Source organism: Scardinius erythrophthalmus (assembly GCF_964197995.2).
Source record: "Scardinius erythrophthalmus genome assembly, chromosome: 11".
NCBI lineage: Eukaryota > Metazoa > Chordata > Actinopteri > Cypriniformes > Leuciscidae > Scardinius > Scardinius erythrophthalmus.
In genome coordinates, this window is record NC_138231.1 from 43,769,408 (window position 1) to 43,793,687 (window position 24,280).

General features: G+C 39.0%; 1 protein-coding gene across 2 annotated transcripts; it reads left to right on the forward strand.

Annotated features, from left to right (window-relative positions):
* Positions 1–9,730: 9,730 nt before the first annotated feature.
* On the forward strand, positions 9,731–23,930 carry LOC308698621 (uncharacterized protein). 2 transcript variants are annotated; one of them, XM_081378826.1, is made up of 12 exons: positions 9,773–10,787; positions 13,087–13,158; positions 18,718–18,817; positions 20,174–20,387; positions 20,512–20,788; positions 20,876–21,056; positions 21,140–21,216; positions 21,383–21,563; positions 21,815–22,063; positions 22,270–22,441; positions 22,529–22,677; positions 22,847–23,930. In XM_081378826.1, exons 1-12 carry the CDS (start codon positions 10,506–10,508, stop codon positions 23,023–23,025), a joined length of 2,133 nt encoding a protein of 710 aa, XP_081234952.1. In that variant the 5' UTR covers positions 9,773–10,505; the 3' UTR covers positions 23,026–23,930. The 2 variants fall into 2 exon arrangements, with proteins under 2 accessions (XP_081234953.1, XP_081234952.1); XM_081378827.1 differs by lacking the exon at positions 13,087–13,158 and having other exon boundaries at positions 9,731–10,787; positions 22,847–23,904.
* Positions 23,931–24,280: the final 350 nt, after the last annotated feature.

Below are 24,280 nucleotides of genomic sequence, written 5' to 3' on the forward strand. Positions count from 1 at the left end.
CCAGTTCATCTGGTTTAAGATCAAAGTCATCACACCGGTATGGAGACGAGTTTGTTGAGGATCAGTGCCGATGGCTGTCATGTCGATGAGGCCTTTGATGAGAGTCTAGTTAACACAATCTCTGCTGGCACTTCAGGGATGCGTTGTGCTCGTGTCTAGGTGCAGGTCCTCCATCTGATCTGGATACGGCCTTGCATTTGATCAGGATCAGGATATTCAGTTGATATTAGGAACAGACAGTAATTTGTTGTTTTTTTTACATCTCAAGCATATGATGTTCATTAACACAAATTATGTAAGCACATACAGTATTTAGATACAGGTAAAACCAACGCTATCTCACGACCAATTCGTACGAATTCGTACGAATGATAAAAAGTTGGCTATTTCGTACTAATTCGTACGACCTCACTCGTACGAATTTGTACGATTTGTCTAAACCCACGTGATGGGTAGGTTTAGGGGCGGGGTCAGGGGTAGGTCATTCGTATGAATTCATACGAATTGGCCAATTCGTAAAATATGTACGATTTTGCAAAAAACGTACTAATTCGTACGAGTCAGGTCGTATGAATTCGTACGAATAAGCCACCTCGTAGAATTTGTACGTTTTCCTGTGAGATCGGGCTCGGTAAAACTTTAAACAACATATTTTTTAGAAAAAATACTGAAGCATAAACTCTCTTTGGCGTACTGACATGTTTGGTTTTGTTTTAGTTTCGGTTCCCTAAGACTTAAAGTTTGTTTTTCCATTCCTGTTTCCTTTGTTCGCATCTCTAGTTTGTTTATGGTTATTAATTTCACCTGTGTCTTGTTTAGTCCCTTGCGTTTTTGTTTATTTAAGCTATCAGTCTTTTGTGCAGCGCTGTCTCTTTCTGTAAATTTACTATATATAAGTAGATCAATAATGAGGCATAATAGGTAAAAAAGGCACAAGGGCAGTAATGTCTGATAGGTCGAATTTTGAATGTGAAATTCATTTATCTCATTTGGTAAGAAAGTCAGGCATGTAATGGCAAGCGAGCTTATCAAGTCAACCTGGACATCTCAGGCTACCATTGAAATAATTTACACACACTGCTGCCATGACAACGGAAAAGCAAATCCATGTGGAAAACAATCCAATCCATTTGTAATGCGGAGTGTTTCAGAAATGAGGAAAAGGAGAATCTGAGTGCAGCATAGCAGTTTATTAACACAATAACAAGAAAACATCCCAGCCACAGGAGACACAGGCAAAAACCAGAGTAAATCCAAAAGAGGAGCAAAACAACTCGCATGATACATCTACTATAACACCCGAACATGAGAAACACTGGGGTATTTACAGCCGAAAGAATCGATTTAATACGGATTTGAATAAACCACCGAATTCACAACGCGCTCTCAAACGCATGTAATCCATAGAGAGAGAGAGAGAGAGAGAGAGAGAGAGAGAGAGAGAGAGAGAGAGACAGAGAGAGAAAGGGAATTTCCGTTCATTGGTTCATTGTTTCATTGTGCACAGGTGTCCCTTGTCTTGTCATTAGTCCTTGTGTATTTAGTCCTTGTTTCTTGTCAAGTGTTGTTTCGTGTAACCACGGTTGGTAAGCTCCATGTCCATGTCCAAACTGCATTGGGTTCTGCAACTTGCCTTCAATGGACATTGTTATAGAATACTTGACCGACAACAATGAACTCAGCAATTGCCCTCCTTCGTCTTCGTCAAGACAAACGGGCCATCAAGGATTATGTGGCAGACTTTTGTGAACTGTGTCACCAAGTTGACTTCAATGAGATTGCCCTCAAGGACATTTTTATAGTGGGTCTCAATAAACCTATCCGTTCTTGTTTGCCAGTGGGGAAAATTCACTTTCCCTGGCCCAATACATAGACTCTGCCCTTTTGTTAAGCGGCTCAACTTTTACTGTGGGTTTTGCGGATAAGGAGCCCTGCATCCCCACAGTACCCGCAAAGCCAGAGACTCTTCACGTCATGCCTGCCAAGCCTGTGTCTTCAGACACCGCCTGAGTCCGCTCCGGAAGATGCAGCGCGGATCATAGTGGCCATGGCTATTTTGTGTGTGTGGGCAGCACACACGTCTCGTCCCAAGATGGCCGCCACCATTCCAGAGCCTCTCCACGCCATGGCCGCCATGCCAGAGCCCTTTGCGCTTTGTAAATAAACTGCACTTTTTCTAATTTTTTTTTTTTTTAAATGGGACAACGCACGTTAATCAACATGAGTACAAAGTCCAACATGTAAATGTGACAGATTTAGCCATACAGGCTAATTTTCATCTGCAGTCCTTAGCAGGTTGATGGTTAAAATAACAATAAATACACTACAACAATACAATAAATACATATCAATAAGAAAGCCTTAGATATAGATAAGTAAGAATAACACAACCACTATTACAATACTCGTAAAGTAGAACTGCAATGACATTCATTACAAGATTATTAGTTAAAACATTTAAAAATGCAGACTATTTTTCCAGTTATGAATTTTGTCATTGAGGATTTCTATAAAAATCTTGTCTCGTTCTCGTGAGATAAGTGTCTTGTCACACCCCTAAATAATATTTTATTGTAAATATATATGTATAGCCTTGTTAAAAAATAATTTTCTATAAAAATATGTTATATTTTATATTTTTGTACAGTATAATTACATGTAATATAATAACTATATATAATATATAATTTCTCTCTTTTTTGTTTTACTCTAATGCCACTATTGGATAAATGTAATGCACCTATCTTACTTGTATCTATCTTTGTTTAGTTAGGTTTCATGCGTTTTTTATTTTTTAAATGAATTACTACTTCAACTTCATGAATATTTTGTAAATTTGTCAGATTCTAAGTTTTACCTAACCTTGTGAGGACTAGCTGGTCTTCATGAATTTATTTGATGGGCCATTAAGACGACACTGCTTGAAATATTTATCCACGGGAGAGAAGGGATACTATTTTAATGCAGTCAAACATCTAGAATGAAAGACTTCCGACAGGACAGAACAGAAGATGACAGAGGGAAATGACTTGACTGGTTTGCACTGCCCCATTAGCCCCTGCTGGTAGAGGCTGGAACTACAACATTACACTACTACATTATCCCGCTTATTACATGGCTACCTACCAAATATATCAATAATTTGACACAAAATATTGATTTAAAAAAGAGTTTATTGATTTAAAAACAATTGTATACACTGATTTCACACAGCCGTTATTTTGAAATCGAAAGCGAGGCTCCGGTGGGAAGAAAACCGGAAGTGTCGCCTTTAATCACAGGAGAGTCGTGAATGCGATGGCGTATTTTTGTGTTTGATGATGTTGTGTCAGTTCTAAAACTGTGCATTTCTTTCATACTTTAGACTATATTTAGACTATATACAGTGAAATTCATTTCTAAATAAAATATTTTTTATATATATAATTCAGAAAGTAAAAAAAGAAGCAGGAATGAACTATAGGCCTATAACTTATATTGGATATTAACATCCAATCGCGGCAGCAGCTTCAGGTTGGTAGTCCAAGGCATTGTTGTCCAATGACCAATCAGGGATGACTTCCCTAATGAATATTCATGAGTCTTCCCCTACCATCCTGGGAAAAAAATATCGCCCACCGGAGCCTCACTTTCGATTTCAAAATGGCGGCAGCGTGAAATCAGCGTATTGCTTCCGCTAAAGAAAATAGTCCGTTCCATCTCTACACACCACATTCTACATTAGAATTCAGCCAAGCCATGTAATAAAGTATAATAATCCATTTGTTTGGATTCGGAAGCAATTCTCAAGCAATTTGTGTGATCCCTCTGTATGTAAACTTGACCTCAGCTGCACTGTAGCCTACCAGTAGTTGATAGATTTCAAAACTCCTGAGAGACTCGTTGACAATATATTTTTTTAAAGTTTATTCTCATATTTATTTGTGTTGCTTCTTTATCTCTTTCATATTATACTATATATTTTCTTATTTAATTTTATATATCCATACACCAGTAACTCTCCATGTTTCTCTGTTCCTGTTTAATCTTGTGCTGTTGTCTTAAGAGATAAATAACTGTTTCAGTATGAAATGAATGAATCAGAGAGATGAATCTCAGTATTTTTAATGTCAATTTTAATGTTGCGTTGCTATGATAACTTCTTGATATAGTGCGTCAGATGAAGTCCGACTGCATCAATAAAGAGGCAACTAAGGTGATCAAACAAACTCATTTTTACCATCACTTCTTCTCATGTTTCATCTCTGGCTCGTGGTGTTGATTAGTGTGGATTATACTTGAAATTAAACCAACAGTGTGAGTAACATCCGAGCGTTCTCGATATCTAATGAGACACTCTCCACTGTAACCTCTAAACAAATATTTGCTGAAGAGCTGTCATCATGCTAAATAATGCTGTGATCCTATCCAACGCTGTTTCCATGACAACTCATTCCCGCAACATCATCCCCACTATGGAGATATTTCAGTCTGCTTCATGAGAAGGTATTCAATATACTGAATAACCACAAAAGTAACAACTACGATATAAACTACGACCAAAAAAGGAATGTTTGCAAAATTGTGTTCATTTTGTCATTTTAATTGTGACATTTTGTTGAATACATACAACACCGTAAAATATCGCCAAACATTTCAAATATTTAGCAGTAGTTTAAATTCTGAATATAATTGGAATGATTGGAGACTTGTTATTTTTGGTCTTAACTGAATAAATCATTGTTAGAGAAAATGAGTTTCTGCATCTTGACTATAGGCCTTATTTACTAATGCTTTTACATCTTTTACACTGGTATATTTTACAATTCAGCTGCACAAAACAAGTTTCAATTTCAGAAATGCAAAGCACTCAAAATAACAAGCCAACTGAAACAGGGTTTCCAAAATCATGGAAATGTTTATTCAATATATATTTTTCCTAGAATTCACTGGCTAGAAATCTGTCAGTGCAATCTATATAAAAGGATTTATAAAAATCTTTATCCAGGAATCATAAAGGATTGGAAAAAGATGGCAAATGTTTAAAAACAATAGTGTCCGGCTAAATGATTGCAGGGAAACAGTGTACATCATGTGTTTTAGGAGCTGTGCTGTCTGTAATGAACTCATCTAACTGTGTGTGGTGTGTGTTATTGCACGCGCGTCTGATTTCCTCAGCGTTCGTCAGAGTTATGAAGCCGCACCTGAGACCCGGACCAACAGCTGTGTGCTGGTTACTAGTGTTACATTATCATACTGTGGAGTGTAACATCGCATTATTATACCTCTAAAAATATACGAGTGATGATCACCATTGTGATTGTACCGAACAAAGCTGGAAAAGTCCCGAGGGCAGAAATCATCTGTGTATATCTGTGATCTGTGTGAGCCAGATGAGGATCCACACTGCTGTATATCTATGCCTGATTATCTCTAACGTAATCTCTCTGATTCTGACAGTGTGTGTGTGTGTGTGTGTGTGTGTGTGTGTGTGTGTGTGTGTGTGTGTGTGTGTGTGTGTGTGTGTGTGTGTGTGTGTGTGTGTGTGTGTGTGTGTGTGTGTGTGTGTGTGTGTGTGTGTGTGTGTGTGTACTTGTACAACTATCTTTGTGAGGACCAGTTTGAGTTTTAGACCATTGGAGTGAGGACAAAGAGAGTAAAGTGAGGACATGTTGGCCGGTCCTCAGTTTCTGAGAGCCTTTAAAGTGTTTGAGGGTCAAGACTTGGTTTTAGGGATAAGGTTATAAGAGGTTAAGGGTCGGTTTAGGGTCAGGGGTCGGGTTAGGCACTTAGTTGTGATGGGTAAGGTTAGGGTAAGCGGCTAGAGATTGCATTGTGTCAATGAATGTCCTCGTAAAGATAGATGTACAAGAGTGTGTGTGTGTGTGTGTGTGTGTGTGTGTGTGTGTGTGTGTGTGTGTGTGTGTGTGAGAGAGAGAGAGAGAGAGAGAGAAAGGCATTAAGCTTTAAATCTGGTCTCTTAACATAGTAATGAGCCCCTCAGGGATGAAGATACTTCGGAAACACATGTCAAAAAGCCACACACACACACACACACACACACACACACACACACACACACACACACACACACACACACACACACACATACAGACACAGTCACACAGTCACAGATCTTCCCTATATTCCTAACAGAGCCCCCCCTCCTCCCCTTTCTCAATTAAGACAGCTTTATTTAGATGGGCTTCAATAGCTGTGTTTCCACTGTGAAAGGCCAGGCCAAAAATCAAAGGCCAAAATCCCGACGTCCGGAGCGTCTCCTGGGGCTTGAGGAGTTGATCCGAGTCAGGAGACGCTCCGCTGCTCATTTCTCATCAGACCAGACTACCAGCTAACTTCAACATTTAACACATCTTAAACCAGTTCAGCTCAAAGCTCTCTTTCAGAAACCAGCGAGTGTTTGAAATGACTTATTTGCGATCTGATGGGGATTATGATCGCAGTATGAGGCAGAAAAAAAAAAAGAGCTAAAACCAGTCTGGTCTGGCAGATCTTTGCTGGTTTAAGCTGGTCTTCCAGCTGGTCTCCCAGCTTGCCCAGCCAAGACCAGCTAAAAAAATTATCCAGAACCTTAGGTTGGTTTTAGCTGTTTTTTTCCCCCCTTTTCTCAGCAGATTATGCTAACCATTGCGTATAGAAAACGTTTATGTTTACTGTAGAAGAACGTAGATCTAATATAGATCTATATACAGATGTACAAACAATATCAACTATACAGATATAATAGAATTATGTGTGTTACACACAAGTGTTACTAACCCTGTCTGTACAGTTAACCCTGCATACGGGGTAAGCTGTAACATTTGCACTTCTGTCACTTTCAGTGCAACTGTATGAAAATCGAAGGTCCTGAAAAAAACGTGAAGTGTTCAGCAGAGATGTGTATGTTGCTTGTGTAAAAAAAAAAGATTAATCTAACTTAATTATTTTTTAAATAATTGAGCTATAACCAAAATGTGTTACAGTAGTTTTTTTTTTTACAAAAACATTTATACTTCTATAGAATATTCTATACTTTCCACATTTATACAAATATGTATAGGCCTGCATTTATTAACCAAACGTATGATTATTTCCTACACTTTATACTGGTCAACTTATCTAGTTTTCTTGTGATTGTATTTCGGTTCCTTTGTTACTGACTGACCTGTTTCCAGTTAAGCTGATTATTTTCCTGTGCGTTGTTGTGCTGCTAGTGCGGTTTCGTGGGAATGGGATATAGCCTAGGACACAATCATGAAGATCTGACTTTTCCCGTGTTTAAAGGGCACCCATTATGCAAAATTCACTTTTGCATGGTGTTTGGACATAAATGTGTGTTGGCAGTGTGTGTACACAACCACCCTACAGTGATCAAATCCACCCACTCCTTTTTTTTTAAATCCCCATAAATCATAAGCAGTGTCTCGCCATAATATGGCAAGCCGTTTTAACTTTTATTCATTTCCAGGATACTAATTCTTGATATCAAGAATTCAATTTTTACTAGTTAAAATGATAGTTATTAATATCAGGAATTAGATTTCTACTATAACAATGGCAATTTTTGATATCAGAAATTACATTTCCACTAGTAATGCTAATTCTTGATATCAACAATTGAATTTCAACTAGTAAAAACTATAATTCTTGATATCTATAATTGTATTTTCACTAGTGAAATGTCACCATAGGCTGCCATTCAAAATCAATTGTTGATATCAAGAATTGATTTCTTACTTGTTGAAATTTCAATTCCAAACAATTCTTACTAGTAAAAACCTTTATTTTTGAGATCAAGAATTCAACTGTCACTAGTTGAAATGTCTATTCTTGATATCAACAAATGAATTGATATCAATAATTCAATTTTCACTAGTGACAATGTTAATTTCTGATATCATGAATGTGATTGTTACTAGTAAGAAAGCCATTTTAGATATCTGAAATAATATTGATATCAGAAATACATTTTCAGATATCAAAAATGAAAAATTTCACTAGTAGCAATTCAATTGTTGATATCAAGAATAGACATTTCAACTAGTGACAGTAATTCTGATTCTTCTTATTGATGGCAATTTTTATTGATGTCAGTAATTCAAATTTTTACTAGTAACAATGTAATTATTGATATCAAATATTATATTTCTACTAGTAAGAAATCAATTCTTGATATCAACAATTGATTTTGAATGGCAGCCTATGGTGGCATTTCACTAGTGAAAATAAAATTACAGACATCAACAATAAAATTGTTGATATCAACAATTACATTTTGGATATCAAGAATTAAATTGTTGATATCAAAAATGTAATTCTTGACATCAACAATTAATATCCTGGAAATGAATAAAAGTTAAAACGGCTTGCCATACTATGACCTGTTTTCAGAATGCGGCTTTAGTGACGTCACTAAAGCCACAGGCCCCGCCCACACTGCCGTTTAAACATAGCCCCGCCCTGATCGAGTTGTACACATCCGCCATTGCTGCACTGACAAGGATGTCTCCCAAGCGTTCCCGGTGTTGTGTAGCTGGATGTATTAATCCACACAGCTCTATATATTTACTCCCGAAATCTGAGCCGCTGAAGACGAGGTGGATTCATTTTGTTTTTGAAGAAAATGCTCCCTCAACTCTACCAAAATTCGTTTACGTCTGCTCGAATCATTTTACACCGGACAGCTTTGTGAACGAGGCTCAGTATAAAGCAGGTTTCGCAAAAAAGTTGGTCCTGAAGAATGCAGCAGTGCCAACTATTCACGATCCAGCTGCACATCTGGAAGTAAGTATTGCGCGTTTGTTTTCCAAATTGCCTTTGAATTTGTCAGGTTCATAATAACATGTTAGACTTATAAAGTGTGTGATAGCACCGTGAGTCCAGCTATGTTGTTATTTTTTATCGCGCTGATAGTGGAATCTTTATTGGTAAAGGACAGCACACCAGAACAGCCAAACCAGAGGAGCGCGAATCTACCAGAACACATGAGAAGTGAAACCCAGTAACTTTGTTTTGGTGAGCTTTTCTCTGCAAATAAGCCGATCAGATTTCGCTCCCCTTCTGGCGTAGGAAGAGGATCTTATTATAATATTAATCTGCGCGTTTCACCCACGGAGCCGCCATTTGGGTTCGCAAGCGAGTCACCAGTTCCAACACAATGGCAAAAGTGCGAGCAAAGCATGCGAACTGTTCTGTCGTTGGCTGCACAGACGAGCACAGGACACTGTTCAGAGTCCCCGCCTCGGAGAAGACGAGAGAACAGTGGGTTTATTTCATCTTCAGCGGGAATCCCCCAGAAACTGTCAGCAAAAACCTGCTCGTGTGCGCGCATCACTTCAAGCCGGAGTGCTTTCGCAACCTTGGACAGTATAAAGCAGGATTTGCTTCAAAGTTGTTCGTGAACGAGGGAGCGATCCCAACTGAACGAGGCAAAGCTGCAGATGAAGGAAATGTAAGTATGTGTAAGCAGTGGCGTCACTGGACTAATCATTAGGGGCTCGAGTCCCGGATGTTTCTGGTCTGGAACGGGTCCCTGAGTTTGGGGGAAATTTGATACGAATTAAGTAAATATTAGTTCTTTAATCTTAGTTCGGAGCTGTCGCTGACTGATGGTGATTGTAGAGATCTGCCTCTCCCTCGCACAGCGGCACACACACACACACACACACACACACACACACACACACACACACACACACAGACAGAGAGAGAGAGAAAAAGCGAGAGAGAGATACGTCACGTACCACGTGAGTGATTTCAGCCTATCCTAGCAAGAGTTGTGCGCAACCTCAGTCAAAATAATAATAATAACGCGGTCAGTACAGCACAGACAATGACAAATAAATATCACGAGTCTTCTTTATTTTTGGCAGAACACGAAGAAAGGTATCTTTTAGCTGTTCTGAAGCTCTGTTAGGTGAAAACTACTAGAGTAAAATTAACTGACCTAATGAATGATGCAGACCCTTTTCACAGACTGATGACGCGTTTTTTATATTTACATTTTTTTTTTTAAATGTATGTACATGTATAACACTGTAATTTGTATGATATTACCTCTCAAGAAACTAGTTAATGCTGCTGTGAGTGTGTTTCTAATACAGCGGCTCTGAATGCCTTATATCAATCTCTCTATTTTTTACTCTTTTGAAAGTTGTGAAAACACTTGTGGAGTTTTTCTTTTGCTATTTGAGCAAACACACAAAACATATATTTAATGTAATCTCTCATTCACCGTTTAAAAGGTAACTAAACCCGTGATGTAAGCAGGTTCCAGCCTTTGGCGGTATAAAAACCATCTTGTTTCGTCAAAACCACTGTAGCAAGTCAGGAGTTGTGATCAGGATAGAGTATTTTAGCATCTATTTAGCATAGCATTTATATAGTTATTTAGATTAGTTTGTGTAGCCTAGGTAGTTAATTAGCATAGTTGTTAGTGTAGTATTGTTAGAAGCATAGTATTGCATCAGTTAGGATAGCTTCAAGTTAGCGTAGATCTATCTGTATTTAGTACAGTGGTCAGGATGGTACGTAGGTGTAGTGTTGCTGGTTGCAAAAGCACTGCTGGACTGCATAGCTTTCCAGCAGACTTGGAAATCAGGCGCCAGTGGTTGCATGCACTTGGCCTGGAAGACCGTGAGTTCCCGCCTAGAGCTGGAGTGTGCAACCTGCATTTTACGCGGGATTGCTTCTCCAACGCAATAGAGGTGGAAATGGGCTTCTCCACACAGCTCGCGCTGAAAAGAGACGCAGTGCCAAACGCTGCTCCTCCTGCGAGGACTCCACCACCGCAGCGGCGTCTTGAGGTGAGTGAGCATATATATTTTAATCACAATTTATGGTAAGGCTAAAGGTAATCCTCTGGGGTCGACAAACGCGCCGGCGCATTTTGCTGGATTTTTTCACATAGCGGCAAAATATGAATATGCCTACAGAGAGCACGCGCTATTGGCATCAACTCGACAAAACTCATCAGATGCATGTACTTTACGTCGGATGCCGATCGCGACGCGGGAGTTAAGACCGCAGTTTGAGCCCGAATTGATATGGCTCTGGCCCTGTGTTCACAAACAATTCACCCTCCTCCACTTCAGGTGAAGGTGGGGGAGAAAAGTCCTTGACTTCATATGACAGCTCTGTTGCAACCAAGGGGGTAATGTTTCAGAAAACACTGAAGATTCCCCGGGCGCCGCCATTGATTAGCAAACCATCACCTGCCGTTAGCATCCCATTCATTTTGGCGTCACTTTGACAGCGAATAACTTCACATCTGAGGCGTTTAAAGACTCCATTTGTCCATTATTTATTTCTAAAGAAACATGAAAATGTATAAAAGGCTCCATTACCTTGTAGCTTACGTTATGGCCCCGTAGAAGCCGTTTTTGTAAAAATAGGCTAACGATTGCGTCATAACCACGCGACTCTCTGTCGCACAGTAGAGAGATTACCGTATGGACAGGAGGAGAAGCTCGCGGGCGATCAGGGGGACGTGGAGGCAAAATGACAAAGTAATTAATCAGAATACTTAGCAAAAGTGTCTCCTGCTCCAGCTCATGGACAGCTCCTACTCACACTCTCCGTCTCTGTGAGATTCGGAAGAGAATGATTCAGATTTCTCTCTGCACAGCTACTAGAAGACAGACGGGTTGCTCACGTCACATCCACGTCGTCAAGCTCAGTTTGAGTCAAGGGTGCATGGATTTGTATTATTTTGAAGTACCCCCGGACGCCGCCATTGGCTAGCGGAACCCCACCTGCAGTTAGCATCCCATTGACTCCCATTCATTTTGGCGTCACTTTGACAGCGAATAACTTCACATCTGAGGCGTTTAAAGACTCCATTTGTCCATTATTTATTTCTAAAGAAACACGATAATGTATAAAATGCTCCATCACCTTGTATCTTACGTTATGGCCCCGTAGAAGCAGTTTTTGTAAAAGTAGGCTAACGATTGCGTCACAGCCACGCGACTCTCTGTCGCACAGTAGAGAGATTACCGTATGGACAGGAGGAGAAGCTCGCGGGCAATCGGGAGGATGTCGAGGCAAAATGACAAAGTAATTAATCAGAACACCTACAAAAAGTTTCTCCTGCTCCAGCTCATGGACAGCTCCTACTCACGCTCTCCGTCTCTGCGAGTTTCGGAAGGGAATGATTCAGATTGATCTTGGCACAGCTACTAGAAGACAGACGGTTTGCTCACGTCACATCTACGTCGTCGAGCTCGGTTTGAGTCTGCGCAGTACGCTGGACCCCCAGGAAGTAAGATTTTCTAATTGGCTTCACTTTGTCTCCGTTGAATCCAATGGGGTCGCTGTGTCCATTTCTTTTACTGTCTATGGTTTGAGTCTGCAGTCGCTCAGCCATCAGGAAGAGAGACTTCACTTTTCTCTGTTGAATCCAATGGGGTCGCTGTGTCCATTTCTTTTACTGTCTATGGTTGCAACGCTACTTGCGTCACTCCAGTCACTCTCCATTTTAGAGTCTGACAACAGCTGTCAATCACTCCGTCACTGAGGGTCTCAGATGCACGCCAGTGGGTGGAGTCAGGCTCTGACCAGGGGTTTAGTTACCCTTTAAGTTTACCCAACTATGATGACTTCCGCTTCTGAGAAACCCGGAAATGGGAAAAGGGTCTATTGACATTTAATGACTTTTTAAATGGCCAGGAATCGGGTTTCCTGACATTTATATTTGCCTGATTTCAATGCTGGGGAAATACATAAAGCAAAGCCTGAAAGCACACAAGCTAAATACAATATAGATCTGAATCTGGAAGATATCGCCCAGCCCTAAAAAGCACTTAAAGCACTTAAGCATAACAAGCATATGACTTTCTGTATTATAAAAAGTAGTATTTAAGTTAAAAATCGATCAATGATATTTAAAAAAGGAGGAATATTAGTGCTATTTGGTAAAAAAATAAATAAGTAAAAAAGTGCAAAAGTAATGTACCACCACTGTAACAGTCATAAGAATTTACAAACATATAAGTTTTTTTTTTTTTAATAAATAGAAATCTCAAGACATCAGCCGCAGAGTCGTGTAGTTTTCTTTAGTAGTAGGAAGAGTATTGTTTTAAGTTTTGATGCTTAACTTTCCAGATGGCAGTGGTGGCAGTGTCACAGATGGCAGTACCAGTGACCTGCAACAGGATCAGTTACAATTGGATGCGGGTATGTGTGTGTGAGTGTGTGTGTGTGTGTGTGTGTGTGTGTGTGTGTGTGTGGTTCAGGTATATCCTATATGTTATGGGGACAAATCATGTTTTAAGCTTATTTTTCTTACCCCACTGACAGATAATCGTACTTGTTTTTAAGCAAAGTGCACTTATAATTTATATTTTTTTCCTCAGGAAAAAAGACTACTTTTGTCAGTTTGCTTATCAAGTAAATGCATCTTGATTTAAGAATATTTAGACATTATGACTGGAAATAAGAAAAAAAACTACATTTTTTGTAGTGTAATGGGTAGAATATACAGTTTGTACAGTATTAAAATCTTTGTCTATGGAATATCCCCATAAAACATGAAAACAACATTTGTGGTGTGTGAGTCTGTGTGTGTGTGTATGTAAATTAGGACTACAATATATAAAATTATGAATAACACAGCATTTTTTGTAGTTGTATCAGAAATGATCTGTTTACATACAAATACATTATACTCTGTATTTTACTTTTGTATTGCAGATGAGTATGAGTTAGAGAGCAAGCTAGGCACAGAATCTAGCGAGAAACACGATGATTCAGGAACTTTGGAAATCAGGACAAAAACAAGTTCATCTCAAAGGAGATCCTTTCAGCAGAAATGCTTTGACAACAGAGATGCCACATTCTGCTATGCTTGCAGAAACTTTGGAAAGCATCCAGCATGAAATAATACAGATAGTCTGATAGTTTTCAAACTGGAAACGAGCTCTCGGCAGTTTCAGAGAGCATGGGGCAAGTTCAGGACACAGGGCTTCAGTGCTTGCTTGGAGGAATTACAAAGCCAGTTTAACAGAAGGTAGTGCTTTAAGCTTTTTAGGGAAGCAAGGTATTTCTTTTTGAGGACATGAAGAAGTAGAGTCCAGTTGATGAAACTGTTGGGGGTTTACAGTTAAAGACCAGATATGACTAATTAAGACCAGGAGTTAGAAGTGCAGTCAATTGAAGACAAGAGTCAGAATTATAATAAATGAAAGAAAAGCTTTACTGAAGATAGTTTGCAGTTTCCTCAGCTGAAGTCAGCTTCAAGACTCAGGAGTTCGTAGGCCGCCCCGCTTACAGTTATAAAGACCACAGCAGATATACCCTTCACTAAGCTCTAAGCTACGTCATTACTTCAGGTTGAAAGATTATGATTGGCTAAGAAATAGATAAACATAGTAATTTTCCACACTTGCACTGATAGGCAGTAGCACATCTTCATAGTCTGTACGGCTGCCACCAGGACCCTGAGTCAGTGGTCCTCCGAGGTCACAAGACTGTGTGTCTAGGCATCAACATGTCGAACGATAAACAAGACAGTCTTCTCACAGCATCAAGATAACATGTTCTTTCTCTCAGTGAGAGGACACTTTAATCATGGCCGTAGCCAGCTATGAGGTCACCGAGGTCCGGACCTCGGTCATTTTTTTATATTCAAAAATAAAATTTCAAGCTCTCTGAATGATTAATTAGCCGTTTAAGCTACGTCATATGTGTGTTTGCAATTCATGTCGCTGAGAGAAGGAACAGTGAACGGGGCTTGAGAGCGCGTTGTGAGCTTACAGTCTATGGTTGTGAGTGAGGGCGCGGGTGCAGCCTCTGTGTTGCCAGATCCACCTATTATACGTCTTTTGGACTCGTTTTTCCCATTTATTGTGACACTTTAGGACGTTAATAAAGTGGAAAGTTGAATGTTAGGGCTAGTGATATATTAATTTTCTTTTCCAAAACACAAGCTTTGAACTTTTTTCTCATTATTATTATTTTTTTTTTTTTTTTTTAATGTTTTTCGTGGCATTAATAAAAAGAAGAAGCTTAGACAAACTGTAATTGCTGACAGGAAGATACCAAATTCGGTAAGACAAACGCAATGATCATGATTATCTGTAAGAAATGTAGGCTACAACACTATCAAAAACAATAGCATAATACAGATCTGTATCATTATTCTAACGTTATTTGTAACTTGTTACGAAATAAAAAGTCTCTCACCTAAACAAAACGTACTTTCCTGTCCCGTCAGTCTCGTTGCGCGTCCTCTTCAATTACACGCGCAAATGCGGCAGAGCGCTTTATGTCACTTTATTATAAATAAAGCGCAAAAGAAACTACAAGCATGATGCAACAACATCGTAGTTGATGTCAATTTGTAAGTCATGAAATTACCAAAAAGTGCCAATAAATTCCGCAACTTACTTCATGTTTGGAATGATTTACATGCAGGTTTATGTTCATTCAATTTTCATTCTATTCATCAGGATCAGTGGTCATGTTCATTAACAGCTCATGTTAGTATTGTGTATTTACCATGGTTACTGTTGTTTCCTTAACCCAAAAATGCCACTTATTTTCACTGTGTTTTTGCACTATATTTCTAAATGATTGTGGTCTGACATACCAACTTATTTGTATTTACAAAAACTATTTTGGAACTGCTATTTAATAGCCTTATACTTTATTCATCATCAGTAGGCCTATGTGTCATATTCTTATACAGTATATATATATATACATATTATATATATATATATATATATATATATATATATATATATATATATATATATATATATATATATATATATCACTAATTGTTTGGCATACTAAAACACCAGTGATAATGTAATGTAGACAAACTCTATATCATAACTAAAAAATAAGTTTGAGCCCCCTTTAATGTCCAGGTACAAGTCAATGTTTTTTCTTTTTGCACAGTTCATGGGTTGAAGCCCGTTGAAGCTCTTAATTTTGAGCTCTCAAAGAGCACCAGATTGATGCATTTAGCCTTAAAATGTACAAAATTTTCTTACGGGGGAGCATGCCCCCGAACCCCCCTAGAGGGACAGAGGTCCACCCATCATAGTTTTACAAAATCCTATGGGAAAGAACGATCATTTATGAAATTTACTCCAGCATAGTATAACAAAGTTCCTTTTAAGTCAGTAAACTAAACTGTTAATGCAAAATTCAAATATCCTTCGACAAACTATACATTTGGCCTGCCTAAGGGGGGCCTACAACACATTGTGCCCAGGGGCCTCCGAATTCTTAATCCGGCCCTGCACCTCACCCCGGACCTCACTAATTTTCAAACCCTGGTTACGGCCATGACTTTAATCTAACAGTAAAGACTTTAGATGGTCAGTCCATAGGCCTAAATTGCGTGTGGGACATGTCCCCACCACTTATGAAACATCTCTCGGCACGAATGTACCAATACAAATAAATAAAACATCTCCAGTTAACTAGCAGAGCATTCATTTAGTTCATTTGTTAAATAAGAGGCGATCTAGCGCTGAAATGTGTTGTTTCTGAAATCAAGTGATCAAAGTGCTCGTTGCTGCGATCAGTGGCGCGGATACTGTGTTCTCCTGTCTTCACTCGGACTCGCGCTTCAATCCGTTGTGGAGACTCTCTATCCGTTCTGGTGAAATTACAAAACAAAATGCACACAAACGTGTCCCTGCCTGATATACAACCACTGATACACATAATCGGTTTTGTTGAGGAAAAATAACTATACGAGGGCGGATTAGAACCCAGAACCTCAGACACGCTTGGCAAAAGTTCTGCTACTGGACAATTTAAACACAAGCTTAAAATTGTCGGATCTATTTATTTATTCACAGGAAAATTTTCACCACTAACAACATACATTAGACCTCATTAAACGACAAATTAAACCCAATGTACTATTTAAATTGATTGCTGGACATCGTAATGTTACATCTGATTTATAATTTAGCAATGCTTTTTTATTAAACATTTTTATTTACTTACATTAGTGGTGACTCAACTATAGGTTTCAGTGACCCCTGTGACCTATAGTTGTCATGGTGAGCTACAAGAACAGATATATATATATATATATATATATATATATATATATATATATATATATATATATATATATATATACTATATATATATATATAGTATATATATATATATATATATATATCAGTGCAAGTGTGGAAAAATATGAAATACGGACTCGTTTTGTTAGAGAAAGATCTTCAACACGTGTTAATATATATATATATATATATATATATATATATATATATATATATATATATTAACACGTGTTGAAGATCTTTCTCTAACAAAACGAGACCGTATTTCATTTCTGGAAGCCGGGCTGAATGAGCAAGCACTGTTGCTGTATTCCTGGCATGGGCCAGACCCTCACCTCTCAGATAGTTCATACAGACATTAAAGAATACATGAAAATAACATTTCAGTAATCACACTGCTAACTTCTGTAAGTAAAATATCATAAGCCTGGAGAAGTCATTCAACTCATGTGATATTTAGAAGGAAAAATATTGATTAATAGCTTGATTATTAATCACTCATTAGATATACACTGAAGCAGAAGTTTATTCCAGAATCCACCCGTTCGAAACTCCTGGAGAACTTTGACCCCTTCCTTCAAAGCTACAAACCACCTCAAATGCTTCCTACCTCTGTCCTTCCTCACACAATGAGATGATTGAATGTTGTGCATCAGAAATAACTGCTTGTTTAGTTGAAGAGCTGAAAAAATCTCAAATGTTCGCAGTTATGGCTGATGAAGCAAGGGATGGTCATGTCGAGAAGCTTGCAATATATATGCGGATAATGGCACAGTAAAAGAGCCCGTACAACATCACCAGTTTCAATGCCGAGTCGATCACGGATGCTTACATCAGAAGATTTGAATGATCTCCTGTGTGTGGCTCAAACCTCATGTATGATGGGGCTTCAGTGATGAAAGGTGCAGTTAGAGGAGTTCAAGCCCAAAGCACTTTATGTACATTAAATCTAACAGCTTTGTTAAGTTGCCTGGAAAAAGTTGCCACACTGTTGCCAAAACTGTCCAGGTTTTCAAGTGTTTACAGGCTTGTGATGTTCAAGAGGAGCTCCATAAATATCTCCAGAAAGAGTCTTTGGACTCTTCAAAGATGCTGTGCTTGAAACACTGACTTTAATGCGGAGCAATGAAGAAACAGCAAGGAGACAAAGATCATTTGTGAGTCCAGTATATCTCAGAGACCCTGTCTGGTCCCCGGCGTAGAAACAAATCAGTGCAGTGGTAAAGGGCGGTTTCTTTCATCTGAGATCAGCTGCAAAATTAAAACTGTCTACCTCCGAAAGATTTGTGCTGTGCACGTCCCGTCTGGACTGCTGTGGTTCCTGTACTGTGGCCGGCCTCAAACTGACGTCTCTCACATGCAAACTGGCCAAAATGCTGCAGCAAGCTCTTATCTTGGAAAAAGGAGGTTGCAAAAAGTATTTAATAAAAGGGGGCAAATAATTGTTCCCAATGTGTTTTGGAGAAAAACATTTATTTCATAATGTGATTTTCCTCCCAGTTTCAATTCTTTTTCTTCAATGAAAGGTGCAATTCTTGCATTTTTTTAGTAAAAAGTAAAATATCAAAAGGATAAACAACGCAGATTTTTTTTATAGCTATCTTTGATCATATTTACCAAGGGGGGAAATAATTCTGACCAGCACAGTATGCAACATGTGTTGACTGTTCTTTCCATTGGGCTTTAGGCAAGCCCATCTGTGCGGTTTGCGGATGCGGCCTGCCAGACGGACCCACCAATCACCCGCTCATGGATGAAGACTCGCACACCTCCCTTCAGAAGCACAGGTCTGATTTACTGGACATCTACATTTAATCCTTTAGCAGACGCTTATCCAAAGTGACTTACAAATGAGGAGAGAAATAGAAGCAGTCAAATCAACAATAGGGCAACAATATGCAGATGTCGTCACCAGAGTCAGACCAGCACATATCAAGCATTTATACACTACTGGTCTAAAGTTTTAGATCGCCAAGATTTTTAATGTTTTTAAAAGAAGTCTCTTCTGCTTTTTATTTGATAAAAAACAGTAAATTAAAAAAAACTGTAATATTGTGAAATATTATGACAATTTAAATCAGCTGTTGTCTATGTGAATGTACAGTAAAGTGTAATTTATTCCTGTGATCAAAGCTGAATGTTCAGCATCATTACTCCAGTCTTCAGTGTCACATGATCCTTCAGAAATCACTCTAATATGATGATCTGATGATCAAGAAACATTTATGATTATTTTCAATGTTGAAAACTGTTGTATACATTTTTTTTTTCAAAATTCTTTGATGAATAGAAAGTTCAAAAGAACAGCATTTATTTAAAATAGAATATTTTCTAACATTATAAATGTCTTTACTGTAACTTTTGATCAGTTTAACTCATCCTTGATGAATAAAAGTATTGATTTATTTTATTTCTTTCCCCCAAAAATAAAATTAAAATTCTTACTGACCCCAAACTTTTGAAGGGTAGTGTTTAATGTTACAAAAGCTGTAGATTTCAGATAAATGCTGTTCTTCTGAACTTTCTATTCATCATAGCATCATGAAATAAAAATGTAAAAAAATGTTTCAACACTGATAATAATCATAAATGTTAATTGAGCATCAAATCCTCATATTAGAGTGATTTCTGAAGGATCATGTGACACTGAAGACTGGAGTAATGATGCTGAACATTCAGCTTTGATCACAGGAATAAATTACACTTTACTGTATATTCACATAGAAAACAGATGATTTACATTGTCATAATATTTCACAATATTACTGTTTTTGTTTGTATTTTTAATCAAATAAACGCAGCCTTGGTGAGCAGAAGAGACTTCTTTTAAAAACATTAAAAATCTTACCGATCTAAAACTTTTGACCGGTAGTGTGTGTGTGTATATATATATATATATGTATAGAGAGAGAGAGAATAGTAAGTGTTAATATTGAGTCAAATGTTGCCAAAATAGATGTATTTTTTAGTCTTTAAAAACGTTTTTTTATTGTATTATACATTCAATGTATTATTATGTTTTCCTGCAGTTAGTTTATATGCGATTACTGTTGTCATTCTGTATGGTTCAGCTGTAGTAAGTTGAAATTCTTTTAATTTGTAATTCTTAAATGACACTGAATGCCTGTTCTGAATGATCAAAGGTGGCCCTGTGTCCTGCACCGATGTTGGCGTCGACTCCTCAGCGCTCAGAGCTTCAGGACCCTCACGCAAGAGACCCCGCTTGGACCTGAAGGAGGAAGAGGAGGAGGAGGAGGAGCTTTATGAAGGTGGCTCATCTATGATCACTGAAGATCCACATGATGTCACTCATGATCCTCTACACTCGCTCACTTCGACCCAATCCACAAATGTGACGTGAGTTACATGATATTTGTCATTATCATTTTACGATAAAAATCACACAAATCTTCTATTTATTTCAGCTCGAAACGGAGTGTGAATTGATTATTTTCCTGTGAAATATTTTCCGCTCTGATAGAACGGAGCCGTCCATTCCGATCCACAAGATGTCAAAGTACGTAGTGTATGAGAGCTGTCTACTGGAGCTGTTTGAGGCGTGCCCGCGGTGTGGACGAGCTTCACGCCCCAAGACCAGGACCATGGGCACGTTCCTCCGAGTGGAGCAGAACTGCCCACGTTGTGATTTCTCCAGGACGTGGAACAGTCAGCCGATTATTGGGTCCGTTCCCGCCGGGAACCTTCAGCTCACTGCCGCGGTTTATACGTCAGGCGCCTCTTTCTTCACACTCGAGAAGGTAATGACAAACACTCAGCTGTGTATCAAATATTTCAATGTACCAAATAATGTTGCTATATAATGAATATATTTTATCGGACCTCAGATCTTCCAGGCGATGACTCTACCGCTGTACAAGTATGCCACCTTCCGAAGACTCGCGCAGAGATTCATCGAGCCTGCCATCGTGTACAGGTGGAGGACGATGCAGGACGCCACGCTGGAGCAGCTTATTAGCCAACGGCAGAACGTCATGCTAGCTGGTGACATGAGGGCTGACTCGCCAGGTGTGTAGTTCTGAATGTACGTTTCATTGAAGAATAATGGGAAAGCAATTTTACACTTGTAAAAAAAAAAATGTTTTTTAAAGGTCATTCTGCAAAGTATGGCAGCTACACGATGATGGACCTGCGGAACAAGAAGATTATTGATCTTCAGCTGGTTCAGGTGAGCGGGAGGGCCAGCTGGGGAGAAATAGCCGTGCGGTGGGCAGTAACGGGGAACGGTTTGGGTGTGCATGAAATAAAATAAAAAAATTAATGTAATTGAAGAGATGGCACTGAAAATGTTTTGCTAACATGGCGAACTACGCTTTTTTCCCCTTTTATATCAGAGCAATGAAGTCGCTGGGAGTTGCCACATGGAGATGGAGGGTCTGAAGAGAAGCCTTGCTCTTTTGGAGGAACGTGGTGTTACTCTGACTAGTATCGTGACCGACCGTCGTCCGCAAATACAGAGATTCCTGAAGGAGGCCAGGATCAAGCACTACTACGATGTTTGGCGTTTAGAAAAGAGTATGCTGTCCTCTTTTCTTTTTTCTCTTTTAGAAGGAGAACAACACCAGTACAAGAGGATCTCTGTTCACTTGTGAAAAGTTTGTTTGGTTGATGACATTGTATCGTAAATGATCATAGACATGTGTCCATTATTATCAAAACAGAAACATGTAATTTTTTTACAATATTAGAGAGACTTCGGTAAATAGTCTTGTATTTCATATAAACTGTATATTTGCATAACTGATATACACTTTTTGTATTGTTAGGACTGTCCAAAAAGTTGGTCCTGATTTCAAAGAACAAGGACTGTGTCACACTGAAGAAGTGGATTCGTAGTATAAAACACCACTTGTACTGGACAGCAGCTTCATCATCATCAGGGCCAGAGAGGGTGGCAAAGTGGACGTCTATCCTGAATCATATCCGAGATGTCCACGTCCACGAAGACCCTGCTTTCCCCCAGTGTCTGCATGCACCACGCACATCGAGGGACAAAAGCAAATGGTTGAAAGCAGGTGCGTTTGCCCAATTACTAGTTGAAAAGGTTGAGTGGACCCCTCATACAGACTATACACACTATCACAATTTTCCAAACTTCTGTCTGGTTGTGCATTTAGATTTTTAGATGATGGGAAAGTTTTTAACCATTACCACTTACTCATATGTACAGTGATTCTGTGTTCGACACATTAAATATGTGGTATTACTCGTGTTTTCATAGGAACAGAGGCCTTCATCAGAGTAGAGAAGGCCTTGACCAATAAGAGGATCTTAAAAGATGTGGAGAAGATGAGCGCGCACCACCAGACCTCGTCGCTCGAGGCTTTTCACAGCAGTGTTTCACGCTTTGCGCCTAAGAACGCGGTATTTCCTTTTCTTGGAACGTTGTGCAGGTACATACACCATCATTGCCGTCCTGAAATGAATTCAATTCATACATTGTATTCAAGGGTTACACTTGTATTATTTGTCTTCCTGAGACTCTACCTGGCTGCCATGCACTTCAACGAAAATGCTGGGCGTCCCCAAGCAACATCATCAACCGGTGAGCTGCTATACAGATTGAACTTGCCCAAGTCCAAGAAGGGAGAATTTTCCATGAAGCCAGTGAAAGTAGATCCAACGTACGGTAAGTTTTACAAACTTTTACTGTAAAAACCACACCAAGCCAAGAAAACTTGCAAAGAGACCACGTGAACAATATAATATAAAATGCACTGTTTTTAAATGTGCAAAAGGCCTTCTACGGCATTAACCAATTGCAAGAAGTATGTAGTCACGTTTTGTTTGTATTACAGATTATGTGGATGAACTGATGGACCTCATCTTTGAGAAGGTGTTTGAGGACCCTGGTCCATATGAGGCCGAGGTGCAGAAGATCCCCATCCCTGACGATCTCTCTGCCCAGTTTGAAAAGCCAGACAAGATGGAAGTGATAGCCTCATATGTGTCAAGGTTCAATCAAGGGCTGGTCTGAATCCTGAGCGTCGGGGAACTCCCGCCGTATGCGTAGCACTACCCATGAGGCTCAGGAAGCCCCAAACCCAGCTTACAAAGCTTCTGTGGGCCAGATGTCTGTAACGGCTGAGAACAGTGGAGAGAGAATCAGGACTGCTGGCTTGTTAAATTCTAACGTTGTTTCAAAAACGTGCAATACTTGCTGTACAAGACTTTAAAGATGGTTTTGTGTATTTTCAGTGTTTCATATACATGTTAACATTCATAAAGCTGTTCCCGTCTTGATACACCTGTACAACTTAGCTAACATTGTTGGTAACCCAGGGTGCGAGTTTCAGAGAGAAACCTTCTTATGTAAAACACACATTGGTAGTGTGTGAGAAACACTCACTAGTTTAGTTGTGTGGGTGAAGTGAGCCTGTGGTGCTCTATGGGATCAGACTTTCTTCGGTCATTACTGTAGATGATGCAGAAGATGCACAGCATGGCATTTAAAGTGGCCTTCAGGAAAAACACAGGTTAGGAGAAGAGGCACAGGACACAAGTGACAGCGGTGTGAGAATAAACTTTACAAAATATACGGTCAAAGAGTCTCTCAGGATAAAAGCGTCTGCTAAATAATTGAGAGCATATGTAAAAGTCATTCTAGCCTGCTAACATGTGCTGTCTGTATGATTACTTGTGCATTTAAGCACATAAGAGTTTCTTTTATTATTCATACCACAACACCAAATAAGTGTGTTTTACAGAAATTGTATACTATGTATAATCTTTGAAAGAGAGATTCTAAAATATTCTTAAAAGTGTCTCTTCATTTCATTCTAAATTGACAGCATTATATTTTTTAATGTCTGGAAACCTAAAAAAAAAGTGGAATTAAATGGACTGTGCTGACTACTATCCCTCGGGTGAGAATCGAGGACGAACACAGCGTACCAGTTTCTTTCAGTCAGTCTCACGAATGCATCATAATGATGACGTCCAGCTTCCTCAGTCGAATGTGCTTCAGCAGCAGTGATCGTCTTACATGTGCATAAAAACAAGCAAGAAGTTTGATGACGTGTACTCGATTTTCTGCCAATGATTTATTGGTGTGTGTTTACACACGTGCTTCAGACACCGGTCGTGCTGATGGCGTTCCCCATAGCGTCAGTCCAAAACGCAGTGTTGATTTCCGCTTTGAAAGGGAACTCGGTAACGCCTCAAGACTGATCTTTCATTGTTTATAGTCAATTCTATTAAAATTATTTATTTATTAATTGCATTACTTAGTA

Coding starts and splice junctions, on each gene's coding strand:
- LOC308698621 (XM_081378826.1), top strand. CDS start 10,506: ATGGTACGTAGGTGTAGTGTTGCTGGTTGCAAAAGCACTGCTGGACTG. Junction 20,789..20,875: donor CTTTCTTCACACTCGAGAAG/GTAATGACAAAC, acceptor ATCGGACCTCAG/ATCTTCCAGGCGATGACTCT. Junction 21,057..21,139: donor CATGAGGGCTGACTCGCCAG/GTGTGTAGTTCT, acceptor TGTTTTTTAAAG/GTCATTCTGCAAAGTATGGC.